General features: G+C 39.3%; 1 protein-coding gene across 2 annotated transcripts in view; it reads left to right on the top strand.

The window, feature by feature from the left end:
• Nucleotides 1-2300: 2300 nt before the first annotated feature.
• Nucleotides 2301-18532, top strand: part of HLTF (helicase like transcription factor) — a 72839-nt gene continuing 56607 nt past the window's right edge. For both annotated transcript variants that reach the window (XM_060099552.1, XM_060099553.1), the window contains exons 1-2: nt 2301-2512; nt 3715-3922. In XM_060099552.1, coding sequence (XP_059955535.1) covers nt 2493-2512; nt 3715-3922 — 228 coding nt within the window. In that variant the 5' untranslated portion in view covers nt 2301-2492. The remainder of the gene's footprint in view (nt 2513-3714; nt 3923-18532) is intronic.

An 18532-nucleotide genomic window follows, 5' to 3' on the forward strand; every position in this document is an offset into this window, starting at 1 on the left:
ACAGAGCTGACAGAGTGAATTTTTTAAAACTTAATCTAGATTGTCATTCTCCTGCTTAAAACATTTAATGGATTTCTATTGCATTGAACATAAAATACAAACTCTACCACAAATTTCTATGTAATCTGGCCCTTATCTTCCTCACTATCCTCTTTGTGACACTCTCCTCCTTACACATCAGTCCAACACACAAGCCACTGTACACAGTTCCCATTCTCTTTTTTCCAGTTACAAATGTTTATTTTTCAGAAAACATTTTCTCATCTGAATTCGTAAGTGTTGTGACATTTTAATCAAACTAGTACAAACTGCACTTCTTTTTTAAAACTAAAAATAATAAAGAACAATTAAATGAAAGTATTCAAGTTTAAGTTCAGCTGCTAGATCTGAGATGTAAAATAGTGACAATATGGACAAAAATGTTGACTTTAAATAACAAATTTTTACTTCATTCAATCCACATTCTTTAACCATGGGATAGTCATTATTCATAGGTTTCAAGTCTTGAAAGGGTCAGGTTTACCTGATAGGTATTGCCGGATTTGAAATTTATCTTTCAGTCTGACGAGCATAACTTCTTTATTAACTTTATACACAAAACATTTTCAATTAGGGCATTTTCTGGCATATTTTTCAAGAACTTATTTAGATCTGGCACATTCAAAATTGAGCTATACTGCCATTTGCCTCATAATACTTCCAGAAGAAAGTAAAATAACTAAAATAGGGCTTCCCTGGTGGTGCAGTGGTTAAGAATCCACCTGCCAATGTAGGGGACACGGGTTCGAGCCCTGGCCTGGGAAGATCCCACACGCCGCGGAGCAACTAAGCCCATGCGCCCCAACTACTGACCTGTGCTCTAGAGCCCACGAGCCACAACTACTGAAGCCCGCGTGCCTAGAGCCCGTGCTCCGCAACAAGAGAAGCCACCGCAATGAGAAGCCTGCGCACCGCAACGAAGAGTAGCCCCTGCTCGCTGCAGCTAGAGAGAGCCCGCACACAGCATCAAAGATCCAACGCAGCCAAAAATAAATAAATTTATTTTAAAAATAACTAAAATAATTTGAAATGCCACTCCCTTCATCTTCCTTCTGTTTAGTGAGATGAAGTAATAAGTTGCTGCAAATTCTATTTCTCATTCTACTGCAGCTTCATATTTACAGATCGAATAGTTTAAGATAGTGAACAAATGCCTCCTGAAAGACTGTTTCATTGACCATCTCTCTTCCTCTTCTGATGGAAGTGTGAAATGGACCACTCTTTGAAGGGCAAGGGTCCATACTAATCACCTTCTCAAATACATTTCCTCTTTGATCCTGCACATCCCTTGACAGTTACACCTAGCCCTAAGCACTGGTCAGGGCCACCAGCTTCTTACCCCGGTGCTGTTGCCGCACCAGGTATTATACAAGGCCCCCAAGGCGTAGAGACCAGCCCTGCCAGCACCTTGTCTGGCAGCACGACGAACTGGCCCACCCACTCAAAGTTGAATTCTCCTGAGTCTCCTCAGATTCTCAAAAGCCGTCCACGGAGCACTCGGGAGCGACCCCTACAGTTCCCCGAGGAAAACCAGCTTCTTCCCACCCTGCAGGGAGAGAGCCACGTGCCCTCAGGGGAGGCTGGGCCACTTCCAGCTGCCACCAACAAGGTTCTTGTGCTCTCATCACATTTTATGGCTTTCCTCTAGTAGAAATGAAAATTCCACCCCCCCAAAAAAGGTGGGGGTGGTGGGAGAGGGAGAGAGGGAGAGATGGAGGGGGAACGCCATAAATCTAAATTGCGATTAAGCTCTCTGTACCCGGTGTGGCTCATTGATTCGCTCGTGGGGCTTAAAATGCATATTTTGAGGGCAACTACCTGGATTCACCGCAGGTAAACGAAGGAAAGGAGCTTACGCAGTGGAAGACACTACTACATGTCACATAAGATCAAGGGAAAATTAGAGGCAGGATAGTGGTAGGATCTGAAGAATGGGGCCGAGGCTTAGGGCTTGAGGGAAACAGCGGAAAGGACAGGCGTCGCCCTTTCATTGAGTCGGGGAATCAAACAGAAACGTGTGCACCCTGAGCACTGCAGCCGGGCTCCTCGAACCGCGTGGCTTTCCCTCGCTCCTGCCTTGGGGGTGGGGAAGAACCCGGATGAAACCGCCCCTGCAGCCGGGACTCCCTCCTCCCGTCTTTGAATCGCTGCGCAGGGCGGAGTTGCTCACCCTTCTGTGCTCTGCTTGGTTGGTCTCCGTAGGCCCCTCCTCGGGATTGGACATTCCGGGTGCCAGTCACAAAGCGTCGCTGGCCTCTCACATTGCTGCTGAAAGGAGACGGCGTCGACGTCTGGCTTGGCTCGCGGCGTCTTACCTTGAAGAAGCGCTCTCCTGCTTCGGCCCTCGGAGCCTGCCCTAGGCTTTTCGGCCCCGGGGCCTGGAAGGAGGCTTTTCCAGGCGGCTCGAGAACGATCCCGGGCGCCTAAGTTCCTCTCGTCACCCACTCAGCGCCATGTCCTGGATGTTCAAGAGGTGAAGGGGGTGAAGGGGGCGGAGGGAGTGGGGCGCAGGGGGTAACGGCGTGGCTGCGTCCCCAGATGAACCTGACTTTCCCCGCGTTTCCTTCGCGTTCCCCTTGCGAGCCGCAGCTCGCAAGCTGGCGTTCGTTCCCCCGGCGGCTCCTATAGCCGCGGGAGAAATAAATGCAGAGTTTCCGCGGGCGAGGGGAGGCTCCTCAGGCGAGTCTCGTGCCAGGGCCTTGGGGAAATCTCTGTCAACGGCTGTAGGGGGCCTGGGGCTCTAAGCTCCACTCCTTAGCCGGGGTCTCTTCTCGCCCTGTGCTTTATTCCACAAGACACCCATGAGATACCCACTGTGCGCCGAGCATTGTGCTCGGCCGAAAGGGCCGCGTAAGACAGCCCCTGTCCCCAAGCACCTCACAACTGATGTGCATGCACAGACGTGCAAATACACATCTGCAGAGGAGCCAAAAGCAGGACGCGTGACGTGCAAGGAGAACGCAGGGGAAATAGCTTCTCTCCGTTCTTAGCAAAGTAGAAGCTTCCTGGAAGCCTCCCAGCCGACTTCCTCTTACTTTTCATTGTCCAAATTGGTTTACATACCCGTTCCGGAAACAATTCTCCATCGGGGGGTTGAGGTTACCCTTAAACCAACGGGAGTGGGGGGCTTGAGGTCAGCTTCCCATGATGGCACCGTTAGGATACCTGAATAAAATAAGGGTTCTAGTCGAAGGGAATTAAAGTAGTGGTTACTGGATATATTATTTGTAAAGCTATAAATGGCTTCGTGTAAAAAAATTAGGTATTTTCAAGTCTCTTCTAGCTCAAGATGTATTGAAATTTTGGTGTATAATTAGTTACAGACATCACATATATTTCAATTTAAGTAGGTGATGCAGACTAGGAAAGAGATTTGTGAACCCTTATTGGGGTTTTCACTTTGAATACTTGAGGGTAGAAGACACATTATTGAACAGGTAGGGTTTCTAGAAACCTCCGCCACTCCAATTCTTGCTTTAACCAGAGGAACACGATTAATCTTTATACAGCACTTCCCACATAAGATTTAATTTGTTGAAGTAAAATGTGAGAAAACAATTGGCCTTTAAATATGGTATGGTCTTTGAGAAATATTTGGTTAAATATTGTATTGTTTTTCTGTGTGTGTGGTTTTTTTTGTTGTTGTTGTTTTTTGTTTGTTTGTTTTTTTAATAGAGATCCTGTTTGGAAGTACTTGCAGACTGTCCAGTACGGAGTCCATGGAAATTTTCCACGCCTCTCATATCCAACTTTCTTTCCTCGTTTTGAATTCCAAGATATTATTCCTCCAGATGATTTCCTAACGAGCGATGAAGAGCTAGATTCAGTTTTATTTGGAACTTTGAGAGGTCATGTAGTTGGACTACGCTATTACACAGGAGTAGTGAGTATAACATTAGATATTAAGTTAATGTGATATGATATATTATTAACCTAGAAAATAAGGATTAGAAGGTGATATGTGCAGTAAATATTTACTTTAAGTAATTGAAATATATCTGGGCAAGAGATAACAAATACCTAATTATTAATATTCTTTTACTTTTATATCATGGTTATAATATACAAAGCATTGTTTCCTGTATAGTGTCATTTGATCATTACAGTGTCTCTGAGGTAGATAGGACATCTATTATCCCCTTGTAGAACTGAAGCTCAGGAAGGTTAAATGATTTGCTCAAAAAGCACAGATACTATGTGGTACATTTGCAAAATGACTTCCAAGTCAGTCCATTGCTTTCTCCTCTCCTGTCCCTTAGCACATTTCTACACTTTACTATTTTTAATTTAGGAAGATCAGTTCATACTAGATAAGGGAATTGTCTATTTTTAGGTACTTTTTTTTCTTTCTGTGTTTATCTTTTTGTATCTCTAGTCTCTGCATCGTATGTATGTGTGTGTGTGAGAGAGAGAGAACAGAGACAAAGATAGAGAAAGCAGTTGTCTTTGTCATGGTTGTCTAGTATGCCTCTGTGTTATCTGGATGATATAGCTCTAGTTTTATTTTTTTAGTTATGAAAAATTTCAAACATGCATAGAAGTAGAATAATACAGTAAACTTCCATATACCCATGATCCAGATTCAGTAGTTAACAAGTTTTTTGCACATTAGCTTCATCACTTTTTCTCTTTTTCTTGGGTATTAAATATTCCAACTGTATCACTTTACAACATTTAAGTGTGTATCCCTAAAAAAATTCAGGCATTTTCTTTTTTTTTTTGCATTACACGGGCCTCTCACTGCTGTGGCCTCTCCCGTTGCAGAGCACAGGCTCCGGACGCGCAAGCCCAGCGGCCATGGCTCACGGGCCCAGCTGCTCCGCGGCATGTGGGATCTTCCCGGACCGGGGCACAAACCCGTGTCCCCTGCATAGGCAGGCGGACTCTCAACCACTGCGCCACTAGGGAAGCCCCAGGCATTTTCTTACATCGTTGTACTTAACAAAATTAATAATAATTCTCTATTACATCCAATAACTAATACATAATCAGTTTTCTTAATTGTTTAAAAATGCCTTTTTATTGTTAATTTTTTTGAGTCAGGATCAAAACAAGTTAATAATAGTACCTTTGGTTATGTAAGTCACCTCCCTGCCCTTTGTTTCATGTCATTGATTTATTGCAGAAACTGCATATATTGTTCTATGGAAAGTTGGATTTACCAGTTCTTCCATTCTCCCCTATTTTTCTTATGGCGAAGCTTCTCAAATCATTTTTTGGTTGTCTGAAGTATATTTTGTGGGAGATTCCTTGGGAAAGAATTGTCTAGTGTTTTATTCTCTCATATTTTCTTTGTAATAGTAGAGCTTCTCAGATCATTTTATGGTTGTCTGAAATGTGTTGAAGTGTGTTGTCTAGGAGATTCCTTAGGAAGGAACAATATTTCCTGAGTTTTGTATGTGTGTACTTGTGGTACTTATATGCTTCAAGAATAATTTGGTTGAATATAAAATCCTTGACCCATATTTTCTCTCCACAATATCTTGGTGTTGTATAAAACGTTGCTGGTTAAAATTCTGATGCCAATATGATTTCTCTCCCGTGTAGATCAATTGGAATTATTTTGCTTGGATAACTAAAGGATATTTTTCCTTATCTTGAAAGTCCAAAAGTTTCATTAGGCAATGTCTTAGTGATGGCTGTGCTGTAACTTCGTTTTCTTCTATTTCAGAAAACTTTAATTATGGTTTTAAATGTTTGTTTTGTTTCAGAGCTTGTTTTTCTTCAAAGGACTCCATTCTACTCTCTCTGTATTACATCTCCTCTGCATATACGTATGCCATATATAAATGCCTATTCCTCTGAAATCCTTTTCATCATATTTTTTCACTTTTCTGTTTTTCATCATTTATTTCCCTTACCATGTTTTTTACAAGATCTGTTCACTTTTGTGTTCTTTCTATTCTTTAATTCTGAAATAGTTTTTCTTTTCTAATTTTTTCCTGAAATCTGTCAGTTCTCAATTCATATATCCATCTGTTCTCTAGCTCTCATATTCATTTCGGAACTTTCCTATTTTGGATTTGTGTAATTTTTTCAAAACGTAACATTGTTTTTAAATTATTTTAAACCATTGTGAAATATTAGATCATGCTTGTTATTGACCTTAGAACTATCACTATTTGTTGATCTCAGAATAATTTCTGTGACACTGGTAAGCTAATACAAATGTGATGAGCTGATTAAAACTAATCATTATTTTTTTTTATTTTACAAAATGTATATTATTTATTTTATAAGTAATACACATTTATTATTTTAAAATGGCTAAAAGAAAAAGTATCAACTCTACCTGAATCCAGAATCACAACTTACGTTGTTATGTCTTCCACGCTTTACTCTGAGAAAATATACATGTGACTTTAAATCATATTATATATTAATAAAAATGAGGATCATATTATGCCTATTATAGTAATCACCTTTTTTTAAAGTAAAATATTAGGAATATCTTTTCATGTCAATACAGATCTTTATTGTACTTTATTCTTGTTGATGGATGTTTTGGAGTTCATAATTGACAGAAATCTTGTAATAAAAATTGAGGTATTGGGCTTCCCTGGTGGCGCAGTGGTTGAGAGTCCGCCTGCTGATGCAGGGGACACGGGTTCATGCCCCGGTCCGGGAAGATCCCACATGCTGCGGCCCGTAAGCCATGGCCGCTGAGCCTGGGCATCCGGAGCCTGCGCTTCGCAATGGGAGAGGCCACAACAGTGAGAGGCCCGCGTACCGCAAAAAAAAAAAAAAAAAAAAAAAAAAAAAAATTGAGGTATTTATCTTTGCATGCTTTTGATTATTTTCAACTTTTTTCCACTTTATTGAGATGTGATTTGTATATATATTTATAAATGCAAGCATTTTAAGTATATGATTCTAAGAGTTTTAACAAAGATATATACCTGATAATCACCACCCCATCAACATATAGATCATTTCCATCAATTCTGAAAGTTCTCTTGTATTCTCTTGCAGTCCTTCATCCCTGCCTCTGCCTGAAGAACCACCAGTCTGACTTCTATCACTGTAGATTAGTTTAGCTTATTCTAGAGCTTCATATACTTTATTTTTTTGGCTGCGCTGCGCGGCATGCAGAAATGTGGGATCTTAGTTCCCTGACTAGGGATCGAACCCGTACCCCCTGTGGTGGAAGCATGGAGTCCTAAGCACTGGACTGCCAGGGAATTCCCTAGAGCTTCATATACATTGAATCATATAGTATATACTTTTTAAGTCTGGCTTCATTCAAACTCACCATAATTCAGATACTTCTTGAGTCAATTTTGGAAATTCATATTTTTAAAGAAAAGCATCCATTTATATTTTCAAACTTATTGCCACGGAGTTTACATAGTAGTCATATACACGTAAAAATATTTTAACTGTTTATGGTTATGTTCCTGTTTTCATTGTGTTATGTATTCGTGTCCTTATTTTTTATTCATTAGCCTTGATAGAGATTTATCTGTTTCATCTTTTAAGGTAGTCTTTCTTGGATTTTTTTATGATTATCTTTCTTTTTTTTAATTTTTGAATTTTTTTATACAGCAGGTTCTTATTAGTCATCAATTTTATACACATTAGTGTATACTTGTCAATCCCAATCGCCCAATTCAGCACACCACTATCCCCCCCCCATCCCCCACAGCTTTCCCCTCTTGGTGTCCTTATGTTTGTTCTCTACATCTGTGTCTCAACCTCTGCCCTGTAAACCGGTTCATCTGTACCATTTTTCTAGTTCCACATACATGTGTTAGTATACGATATTTGTTTTTCTCATTCTGACTTACTTCACTCTGTATGACTGTCTCTAGATGCATCCACATCTCAAAAAATGACTTAGTATTGTTCCTTTTTATGGCTGAGTAATATTCCATTGTATATATGTACCACATCTTCTTTATCCATTTGTCTGTCGATGGGCATTTAGGTTGCTTCTATGACCTGGCTATTGTAAATAGTGCTGCAGTGAACATTGGGGTGCATGTGTCTTTTTGAATTACGGTTTTCTCTGGATATATGCCCAGTAGTGGGGTTGCTGGATCATATGGTAATTCTATTTTTACTTTTTAAGAAACCTCCATACTGTTCTCCATAGTGGCTGTATAAATTTACATTTCCACCAACAGTGCAAGAGGGTTCCCTTTTCTCCACACCCTCTCCAGCATTTGTTTGTAGATTTTCTGATGAAGCCCATTCTAACTCATGTGAGGTGATACCTCATTGAAGTTTTGATTTGCATTTCTCTAATAATTAGTGATGTTGAGCAGCTTTTCCTGTGCTTCGTGGCCATGTGTATGTCTTCTTTGGAGAAATGTCTATTAAGGTCTTCTGCACATTTTTGGATTGGGTTGGTTGTTTCTTTAATATTGAGCTGCATGAGTTGTTTATACATTTTGGAGATTAATCCTTTGTCCGTTGATTCCTTTGCAAATATTTTCTCCCATTCTGAGGGTTGCCTTTTTGTCTTGTTTATGGTTTCTTTTGCTTTGCAAAAGCTTTTAAATTTCTTTAGGTCCCATTTGTTTATTTTTGTTTTTATTTCTATTACTCTAGGAGGTGGAACAAAAAAGATCTTGTTGTGATTTATGTCAAAGAGTGTTTTTCCTATGTTTTCCTCTAAGAGTTTTATAGTGTCCAGTCTTACATTTAGGTCTAGAACCCATCCTGAGTTAATTTTTGTGTATGGTGTTAGGGAGTGTTCTAATTTCATTCTTTTACATGTAGCTGTCCAGTTTTCCCAGTACCACTTATTGAAGAGACTGTCTTTTCTCCATTGTATATCCTTGCCTCCTTTGTCATAGATTAGTTGACACTAGGTGTGTGGGTTTATCTCTGGGCTTTCTATCTTGTTCCATTGATATGTGTTTCTGTTTTTGTGCCAGTACCATATATTCTTGATTACTGTAGCTTTGTAGTATAGTCTGAAGTCAGGGAGTCTGATTCTTCCAGCTCCGTTTTTTTCCCTCAAGACTGCTTTGGCTATTCGGGGGCTTTTGTGTCTCCATACAAATTTTAAGATTTTTTGTTCTAGTTCCTTAAAAAATGCCATTGGTAATTTGATAGGGATTGCATTGCATCTGTAGATTGCTTTCGGTAGTAGAGTCATTTTCAAAGTATTGATTCTTCCACACCAAGAACATGGTATATCTCTCCATCTGTTGGTATTACCTTTAATTTCTTTCATCAGTGTCTTATAGTTGTCTGCATACAGGTCTTTTGTCTCCCTAGGTAGGTTTATACCTAGGTATTTTATTCTTTTTGATGCATTGGTAAATGGGATTGTTTCCTTAATTTCTCCTTCTGATCTTTCATTGTTAGTGTATAGGAATACAAGAGATTTCTGTGTATTAATCTTGTATCCTGCAACTTTATCAAATTCATTGATTAACTCTAGTAGTTTTCTGGTGGCATTTTTAGGATTCTCTATGTATAGTAACATGTCATCTGCAAACAGAGACAGTTTTACTTCTTCTTTTCCAATTTGTATTCCTTTTATTTCTTTTTCTTCTCTGATTGCTGTGGCTAGGACTTCCAAAACTATGTTGAATAATAGTGGTGAGAGTGGACATCCTTGTCTTGTTCCTGATCTTAGAGGAAATGCTTTCAGTTTTTCACCATGAGAATGATGTTTGCTGTGGGTTTGTCATATATGGCCTTTATTATGTTGAGGTAGGTTCTCTCTATGCCCACTTTCTGGAGAGTTTTTATCATAAATGGGTGTTGAATATTTTAGAAGCTTTTTCTGCATCTATTGAGATGATCATGTGGTTTTTATTCTTCAGTTTGTTAATATGGTGTATCACATTGATTGATTTCCGTATATTGAAGAATCCTTGCATCCCTGGGATAAATCCCACTTGATCATGGTGTATGATCCTTTTAATGTGTTGTTGGATTTTGTTTGCTAGTATTTTGTTGAGGATTTTTGCATCTGTATTCATGAGTGATACTTGTCTGTAATTTTCTTTTTTTGTAGTATCTTTGTCTGGTTTTGGCTTCAGGGTGATGGTGGCCTCATGGAATGAGTTTGGGAGTGTTCCTTCCTCTGCAGTTTTCTGGAAGAGTTTGAGAAGGATGGGTGTTAGCTCTTCTCTAAATGTTTGTTAGAATTCACCTGTGAAGCCATTTGGTCCTGGACTTTTGTTTGTTGGAAGATTTTTAATGACAGTTTCAATTTCATTACTTGTGATTGGTCTGTTCATATTTTCTATTTCTTCCTGGTTCAGTCTTGGAAGGTTATACCTTTCTAAGAATTTGTCCATTTCTTCCTAGGTTGTCCAATTTATTGGCATAGAGTTGCTTGTAGTAGTCTCTTAGAATGCTTTGTATTTCTGTGGTGCCTGTTGTAACTTCTCTGTTTTCATTTCTAATTTTATTGATTTGAGTCCTCTCCCTCTTTTTCTTGATGAGTCTGGCTAATGGTTTATCAATTTTGTTTATCCTCAGAGAACCAGCCTTTAGTTGATCTTTGCTATTGTTTTCTTTGTTTCTATTTCATTTATTTCTGCTCTGATCTTTATGATTTCTTTCCTTCTGCTAACTTTGGGTTTTGTTTGTTCTTCTTTCTCTAGTTCCTTTAGGTGTAAGGTTAGGTTGTATATTTGAGATTTTTCTTGTTTCTTGAGGTAGGCTTGTATAGCTATAAACATCCCTCTCAGAACTGCTTTTGCTACATCCCGTAGGATTTGTTTTTGTTTATGTTTTTTTTTTTTGTGGTATGCAGGCCTCTCACTGTTGTGGCCTCTCCTGTTGTGGAGCACAGGCTCTGGACGCGCAGGCCCAGCGGCCATGGCTCACGGTCCCAGCCACTCCGCCATCCCATAGGTTTTGGATCGTCGTGTTTTTATTGTCATTTGTCTCTAGGTATTTTTTGATTTCCTCTTTGATTTCTTCAGTAATCTCTTGGTTATTTAGTAATGTATTGTGTAGCCTCCATGTGTTTGTGTTTTTTATATTTTTTTCCCTGTAATTTATTTCTAATCTCATAGTGTTGTGGTCAGAAAAGATGCTTGATATGATTACAGTTTTCTTAAATTTACTGAGGCTTGATTTGTGACCCAAGATGTGATCTATCCTGGAGAATGTTCCATACGCACTTGAGAAGAAAGTGTAATATGCTGTTTTTTGATGGAACGTCCTATAAATATCAATTAAATGTGTCTGGTCTATTGTGTCATTGAAAGCTTCTGTTTCCTTATTTATTTTCATTTTGGATGATCTTTGCATAGTTTTAGTGAGGTGTTAAAGTCCCCCACTATTATTGTGTTACTGTCGTTTTCCTCTTTTAGAGCTGTTAGCAGTTGCCTTATGTATTGAGGTGCTCCTATGTTGGGTGCATATATATTTATAATTGTTGTATCTTCTTCTTGGATTGATCTCTTGATCATTATATAGTGTCCTTCCTTGTCTCTTGTAACATTCTTTATTTTAAAGTCTATTTGATATGAGTATTGCTACTCCAGCTTTCTTTTTTTTTTTTTTTTTGCGGTATGTGGGCCTCTCACTGTTGTGGCCTCTCCCGTTGCGGAGCACAGGCTCCGGATGCGCATGCCCAGCGGCCATGGCTCACGGGCCCAGCCGCTCCGCGGCATATGGGATCCTCCCAGACCGGGGCACGAACCCGTATCCCCTGCATCGGCAGGCGGACTCTTAACCACTGCGCCACCAGGGAGGCCCTCCAGCTTTCTTTTGATTTCCATTTGCATGGAATATCTTTTTCCATCTCCATCCCCTCACTTTCAGTCTGTATGTGTCCCTAGGTCTGAAGTGGGTCTCTTGTAGACAGCATATATATGGATCTTGTTTTTGTATCCTTTCAGCAAGCCTGAATGTCTTTCGGTTGGAACATTTAATCCATTCACATTTAAAGTAATTATCTATATGTATGTTCCTATTACCATTTTCTTAATTGTTTTGGGTTTCTTTTTGTAGGTCCTTTTCTTCTCTTGTGTTTCCCACTTAGAGAAGTTCCTTTAGCGTTTGTTGTAGAGCTGGTTTGGTGGTGCTGAATTCTCTTAGCTTTTGCTTGTCTGTAAAGCTTTTGATTCCTCCATCGAATCTGAATGAGATCCTTGCCAGGTAGAGTAATCTTGGTTGTAGGTTCTTCCCTTTCATCACTTTAAGTATATCATGCCACTGCCTTCTGGCTTGTAGAGTTTCTGCTGAGAAATCAGCTGTTAACCTTATGGGACTTCCCTTTTATGTTATTTGTCATTTTTCCCTTGCTGCTTTCATTAATTTTTCTTTGTCTTTAATTTTGGCCAATTTAATTACTCTGTGTCTCAGCGTGTTTCTCCTTGGGTTTATCCTGTATGGGACTTGCTGTGCTTCCTGGACTTGGGTGGCTATTTCCTTTCCCAAGTTAGGGAAGTTTTTGACTATAATCTCTTCAAATATTTTCTCTGGTCCTTCCTCTCTCTCTTCTCCTTCTGGGACCCGTCTAATGCGAATGTTGTTGCGTTTAATGTTGTCCCAGAGGTCTCTTAGTCTGTCTCCGTTTCTTTCCATTCTTTTTCCTTTAGTCTGTTCCGCAGCAGTGAATTCCACCATTCTGTCTTCCAGGTCACTTATTCATTCTTCTACCTTAGTTATTCTGCTCTTGATTCCTTCTAGTATAGTTTTCATTTCAGTTATTTTATTGTTCATCTCTGTTTGTTTGTTCTTTAATTCTTCTAGATCTTTGTTAAACATTTCTTGCATCTGCTCTATCTTTGCCTCCATTCTTTTTCCGAGGTCCTGGATCATCTCCACTATCATTATTCTGAATTCTTTTTCTGGAAGGTTGCCTATCTCCACTTCATTTAGTTGTTTTTCTGGGGTTTTATCTTGTTCCTTCATCTGGTATATAGCCCTCTGCCTTTTGATCTTTCTGTGAATGTGGTTTTTGTTCCACAGACTGCAGGATTGTAGTTCTTCTTGCTTCTGCTGTCTGCCCTCTGGTGGGTGAGGCTATCTAAGAGGCTTGATGGTAGGGACTGGTGGTGGGTAGAGCTGACCGTTGCTTTGGTGGGTAGAGCTCAGTAAAACTTTAATCCACTTGACTGTTGATGGGTGGGGCTGGGTTCCCTCCCTGTTGGTTGTTTGCCCTGCGGCAACCTAACACTGGAGCCTACCTGGGCTCTTTGGTGGGGCTAATGACAGACTCTGGGAGGGCTCAAGCCAAGGAGTACTTCCCAGAACTTCTGCTGCCAGTGTCCTTGTCCCCATGGTGAGCCACAGCCACCTCCCACCTCTGCAGGAGACCCTCCAAGACTAACAGGTAGGTCTTGTTCAGTCTCCCCTGGGGTCACTGCTCCTTCCCCTTGGTCCCGATGCACACACTACTTTGTGTGTGCCTTCCAAGAATGGAGTCTCTGTTTTGCCTAGTCCTGTCGAAGTCCTGCAATTGAATCCCACTAGGGTTCAAAGTCTGATTCTCTTAAGAATTCCTCCTCCCGTTGCTGGACCCCCAGGTTGGGAAGCCTGATGTGGGGCTCAGAACCTTCACTCCAGTGGGTGGACTTCTGTGGTATAAGTGTTTTCCAGTCTGTGAGTTACCCACCCAGCAGTTATGGGATTTGATTTTACTGTGATTGCGCCCCTCCTACAATCTCATTTTGGCTTCTCCTTTATCTTTGGATGTGGGGTATCTTTTTTGGTGAGTTCCAGTGTCTTCCTGTCTGTGATTGTCCAGCAGCTAGTTGTGATTCTGGTGTTCTCACAAGAGGGAGTGAGAGCACTTCCTTCTACTCTGCCATCTTCGTTCCTCCCAGAATAACAATCTTATCATCTTTCTTTGGTCATTGATTTCTCTTTTACATTCTGTTATTCTATTTTCCATTTTGTTTTATTTTATTTTTGGATTCTTGATTCGAACACTTAATGTTAATAATAAAATATTTTAATCTTTTAAATGTTCTTCAAAGTATGACATTGGCTGTATCACCTAAGGTTTGTTATATAGTATTGGCATTATTCATTTTTAACTTTTTAAAAATGTTTTCAATTTGCTTATGTTTACATTTTTTATTTCTTGACCCATCAAAATCTTTATTTTATAATAAAGTAGATTATTTCTTTTCCATTCTATTCTAAAAGTGTTGTTATAATTAGTCCTATATCTGTCTTTTTGTTGTCATCTTAATCTTGTTTTACTAATATATCCTTTTTTGTCATGTGCTTGGATCATGTTTTCTTTGTTTTTATTTATTTTATTTTATTTTATTTTATTTTATTTTATATATTTTTTTTGCGGTACGCGGGCCTCTCACTGCTGTGGCCTCTCCCGCTGCGGAGCACAGGCTCCGGACGTGCAGGCTCAGCGGCCATGGCTCACGGGCCCAGCCGCTCCGCGGCATGTGGGATCTTCCCGGACCGAGGCACGAACCCATGTCCCCTGCATCAGCAGGCGGACTCTCAACCACTGTGCCACCAGGGAAGCCCTGTTTTCTTTGTTTTTATAGTCTCAACATTTTGCCCTACTTTTTTTGGTTATATATTTTCTGGAATTTGCATATCTGGTTTAAAGAATATCATGCTATAAGTAGTGGCATGGGGGAGGTGGTCTGGTAGAGAACAGAGCTATGCCTCACAGAATATCTTCAAAGAGGAATTATTAGAGAGGAATATTTGTCTGATAATCTGGTTGGTCAGGCTGTAGTCTCTTGAGGCAGTAAACAGATGCTGGGAGAGGTTTAAAGCAGCTTTCCTGTGAATTTTTCAGGTAGTTAAAAAAATTTAGGTAATTCACTTACCATAAAATTTATCATTTTTAAGTGTACAATTCAGTGGTTTTTAGATATTCACAAGTTTGTAAAACCATCCGCACTGATTCCAAAACATATTCATCATTCCCAAAACCCTGTACCCATTAATAATCACTCCATATTACTGTCTCCCCTTAGCCCATGGCATCCATCAATTTATGTTCTGTTTCTATAGATTTACTTACTCTAGACATTTAATGTAAATGGAATCATACAATATGTGGCCCTTGGGTCTGGCCTTCATTTCCGCCTTCTTTTGTGTTAAATCTTTTGTGTTAAATATTTCCTAGTGTACCATAGTAGTTCCCTGGTTGTTTCTTTATTATATATTTTGAGTTGTTTTCTTAGTAGTTGCCCTTGGGAATTACTAACATCTTAATTCATAAGAATCTAGTTTAGATTTATGGCAACTTAATTTCAATTGTTTATAAAAACCTTGCTTTGAGGTAGTTCCATTGTCTTCCTTCCTACTCCTTTATGCTGTTTTCATACAGATTAATTCTTTATATACATCATATGTTCATCAATACAGGTTTATAATGATTATGTCCTTTTAAATCAGATAGGAGGGAAAAGTTACAACCAAAAAATTTTATACTGTCTTTTATATTTACCTGTGCTTTTTATTTCTTCATGTAGATTCAAGTTACTGTCTAGTGCCTTTGATTTCAGCCTGAAGGTCTTCTTTTAATATTTCTTGTAGGGTAGGTCAGCTAGTGATGGATTCTGTCAGTTTTTGTTTATCTGGGAATTTCTTAATTTCTTCTTTATTTTTTTTATTTATTTTTTTCTGGTAACCTATTGAGGTTTTTTTTTTTTTTTTCTTTCTCCAATTTGCGCTGTCTCGGCACACATACGTGTCACCAGCTCTTTTTTTTTTTTTTTTTTTTTTAATTTATGGCTGTGTTGGGTCTTCGTTTCTGTGCGAGGGCTTTCTCTAGTTGTGGCAAGTGGGGGCCACTCCTCATTGTGGTGCGCGGGCCTCTCACTATCGCGGCCTCTCTTGTTGCGGAGCACAGGCTCCAGACGCGCAGGCTCAGTAATTGTGGCTCACAGGGCCAGCTGCTCCGTGGCATGTGGGATCTTCCCAGACCAGGGCTCGAACCCGTGTGTCCGGCATTGGCAGGCGGATGCTCAACCACTGCGCCACCAGGGAAGCCCCTCTTCTTTATTTTTGAAGGATAGTTTTGCCAGATATAGAATTCTTGGTCGAATTTTTTTCTTTTAGCACTTTGAGAAGTTATCCCACTGTATTCTGGTCTCTATGGTTTCTGGTGAAAAATCAGATGTTAATCTTATTGAGGATCCCCTGTATGTAATGAGTTGTTTCTCTCAGTTGCTTTCAGTGTTCTTTCCACAGTTTGATTTTGGTGTGTCTGGGTTTGAATGTCTTTGAGTTTTTTTTACTTGGAGTTTGTTGCGCTTCTTAAATATGTAGATTAATGTTTTTTTCATCAAATGTGGGAAGTTTTTGGCTATTATGTCTTCAAATATTCTCTCTACCTCTTTTTCTCCTCTCCTTCTGAGACTCTCATCATGTGTGTGTTGGTATGCTTGCTGTTATCCCGCAGGATCTGTTCATCTTTCTTCATTCTTTCTTCTTTCTGTTCCTCAAACTATAACTGTTCCTCAGACATTATAGTCTCAGTTGACCTGTCATCAACTTCATTGATTCTTTCTTCTGCCTGCTCATATCTGATGTTTGAGCCTCTGTAGTGAATCTTAGACTTTAGTTAACTATGTACATTTTGACTCCAGAATTTCTATTTGGTGAGACATAGTTCTCATGCTTTCCTTTAGTTCTGCAGACATGGTTTACTTTAGATCTTTGAACATATTTAAAATTAAAACTTAAGTTTTTTTCTAGTAGGTCAATCATCTGTGCTTCCTTATGGGTAGATGATTGATAGCTTTTTTCCTTTGTGTGCGCTGTACTTTCTCGTTTCTTTGCATGTCTCTCTTGTTGTTGAAAAGTAGACGTTTTAAATAATATAGCAACTCTAAATCATATGATCCTGCAATCCCACTCCTGGGCATATATCCAGAGAAAACTGTAATTCAAAAAGATCTATGCACACCAATGTTCATTGCAGCACTATGTACAATAGCCAAGACATAGAAGCAACCTAAGTGTCCATCAACAGATGGATGGATAAAGAAGATGTGGTATATCTATATAATGGAATATTACTCAGCCATAAAAGAGAATGAGATAATGCCCTTTGCAGCAACATGGATGGACCTAAAGATTATCATACTAAGTGAAATAAACCAGACAGAGAAAGATAAATATCGTATGATATCACTTATATGTGGAACCTAAAAAAAATGATACAAATAGATCCACAGACATAGAAAACAAACTTATGGTTACCAAAGGGGAAATGGGGGGATGGATAAATTAGGAGTTTGGGATAAAATATACTCACTGCTATATAACCAAGAAGGACCTACTGTATAGGACAGGAAACTGTATGCAATATTTCATAATAGCCTATAAGTGAAAAGAATCTGAAAAAGAATAGATTTTATATATATATATAAATTATATGTGTATATATGTATATGTGTATGTATTTATATACATGTATAACTGAATCACTGTGCTGTACACCTGAAACTAACACAATAGTATAAATCAACTATACTTCAACTAAAAAAAACTATATGTGATGATGAATGTGAGCTAAAAAAAAATAATTTGGCAGCTCTAGAAATCAGATTCTTCCTTCTCCCCTGGATTGGTTGTTGCTGATTTTGGTTATTGTTGTTTGTTTAGTAACTTTTGCTGAATTAACCCTGTGAAAGTCTGTGTTGTGTCTGGCCACTGATATCTGTATTTGGTTAGCTTAGTGGTCAGGTAATGACTGAACTAGAACCAGTAAATTTCCCAGTCTTTACTGAGAGGATCTGTGTGCATTTGGAGCACTCCTTCAACACTCAGCTTGGCAGTTGACAGCTCTGCCTTAGCCTTTATTTCCTGCCTGTTCAGAGCTTCAAGTTTAGCCAGAGGTGAGAGCTTAAGACCTTCTCAGGTCTTTCCTGAACATATTCACAGCCCTGGGCATGCATACAGCCCTGTGCTTGCATTTGGCCTTCTAGATTTCCAGGAATATGTTGGAGCTTTGAACATCTTATTCTCCGCTTTTTCCTCTTAAGCCCTTTGGTTATTGTTTTGTTTGCCCTAGCTGTTACCCACTGCCTGTAAAATTGTTTTTGATAAACACCCACCCAAGGGAGAACGTTTTATGTACTGAGTAAGCTCAGAGGTCAAATAGAAACAGCTTTGCAAGTGGAGGTCTTCTAGGGAACCACCATACAGGTCAAATAATGACAATTCTATAGGAATAAATCTTTGTAAGATTCTGCTCCAGTGTGCTCACTCTGGTAACTGCTAGGTTGTACTAAGAAGTGCAGCAGATAGTTATTTTTAAAGGCTATCGTGTAACTGAGAGCTGGAGATGAGACTAGGGCACTGATATTCAGCTGTTTTCTTGAATTAAGACTCCCCAGGTTTCTATAATCCTTTGGTTAGTTTCCAGAGTTATGAAAAAGTTGATTCAAACAGTTTTTGCCAGTGTTTTCATTGCTTTTATGGAAGAGAGAATTTTTGGAAGTCCTTACTCTTCCATTTTCAATTATGTCACCCTCAGGCAGTTTTTAATTAAGTGGAATCAGATAATGGCATGAGTTGAAGGCTGGATGTATTTTCTTATTCCAGTACCATTCTGACTTATAATTAATGCCTT

This window comes from Mesoplodon densirostris, chromosome 5, assembly GCF_025265405.1.
Source record: "Mesoplodon densirostris isolate mMesDen1 chromosome 5, mMesDen1 primary haplotype, whole genome shotgun sequence".
NCBI classification, from domain to species: domain Eukaryota; kingdom Metazoa; phylum Chordata; class Mammalia; order Artiodactyla; family Ziphiidae; genus Mesoplodon; species Mesoplodon densirostris.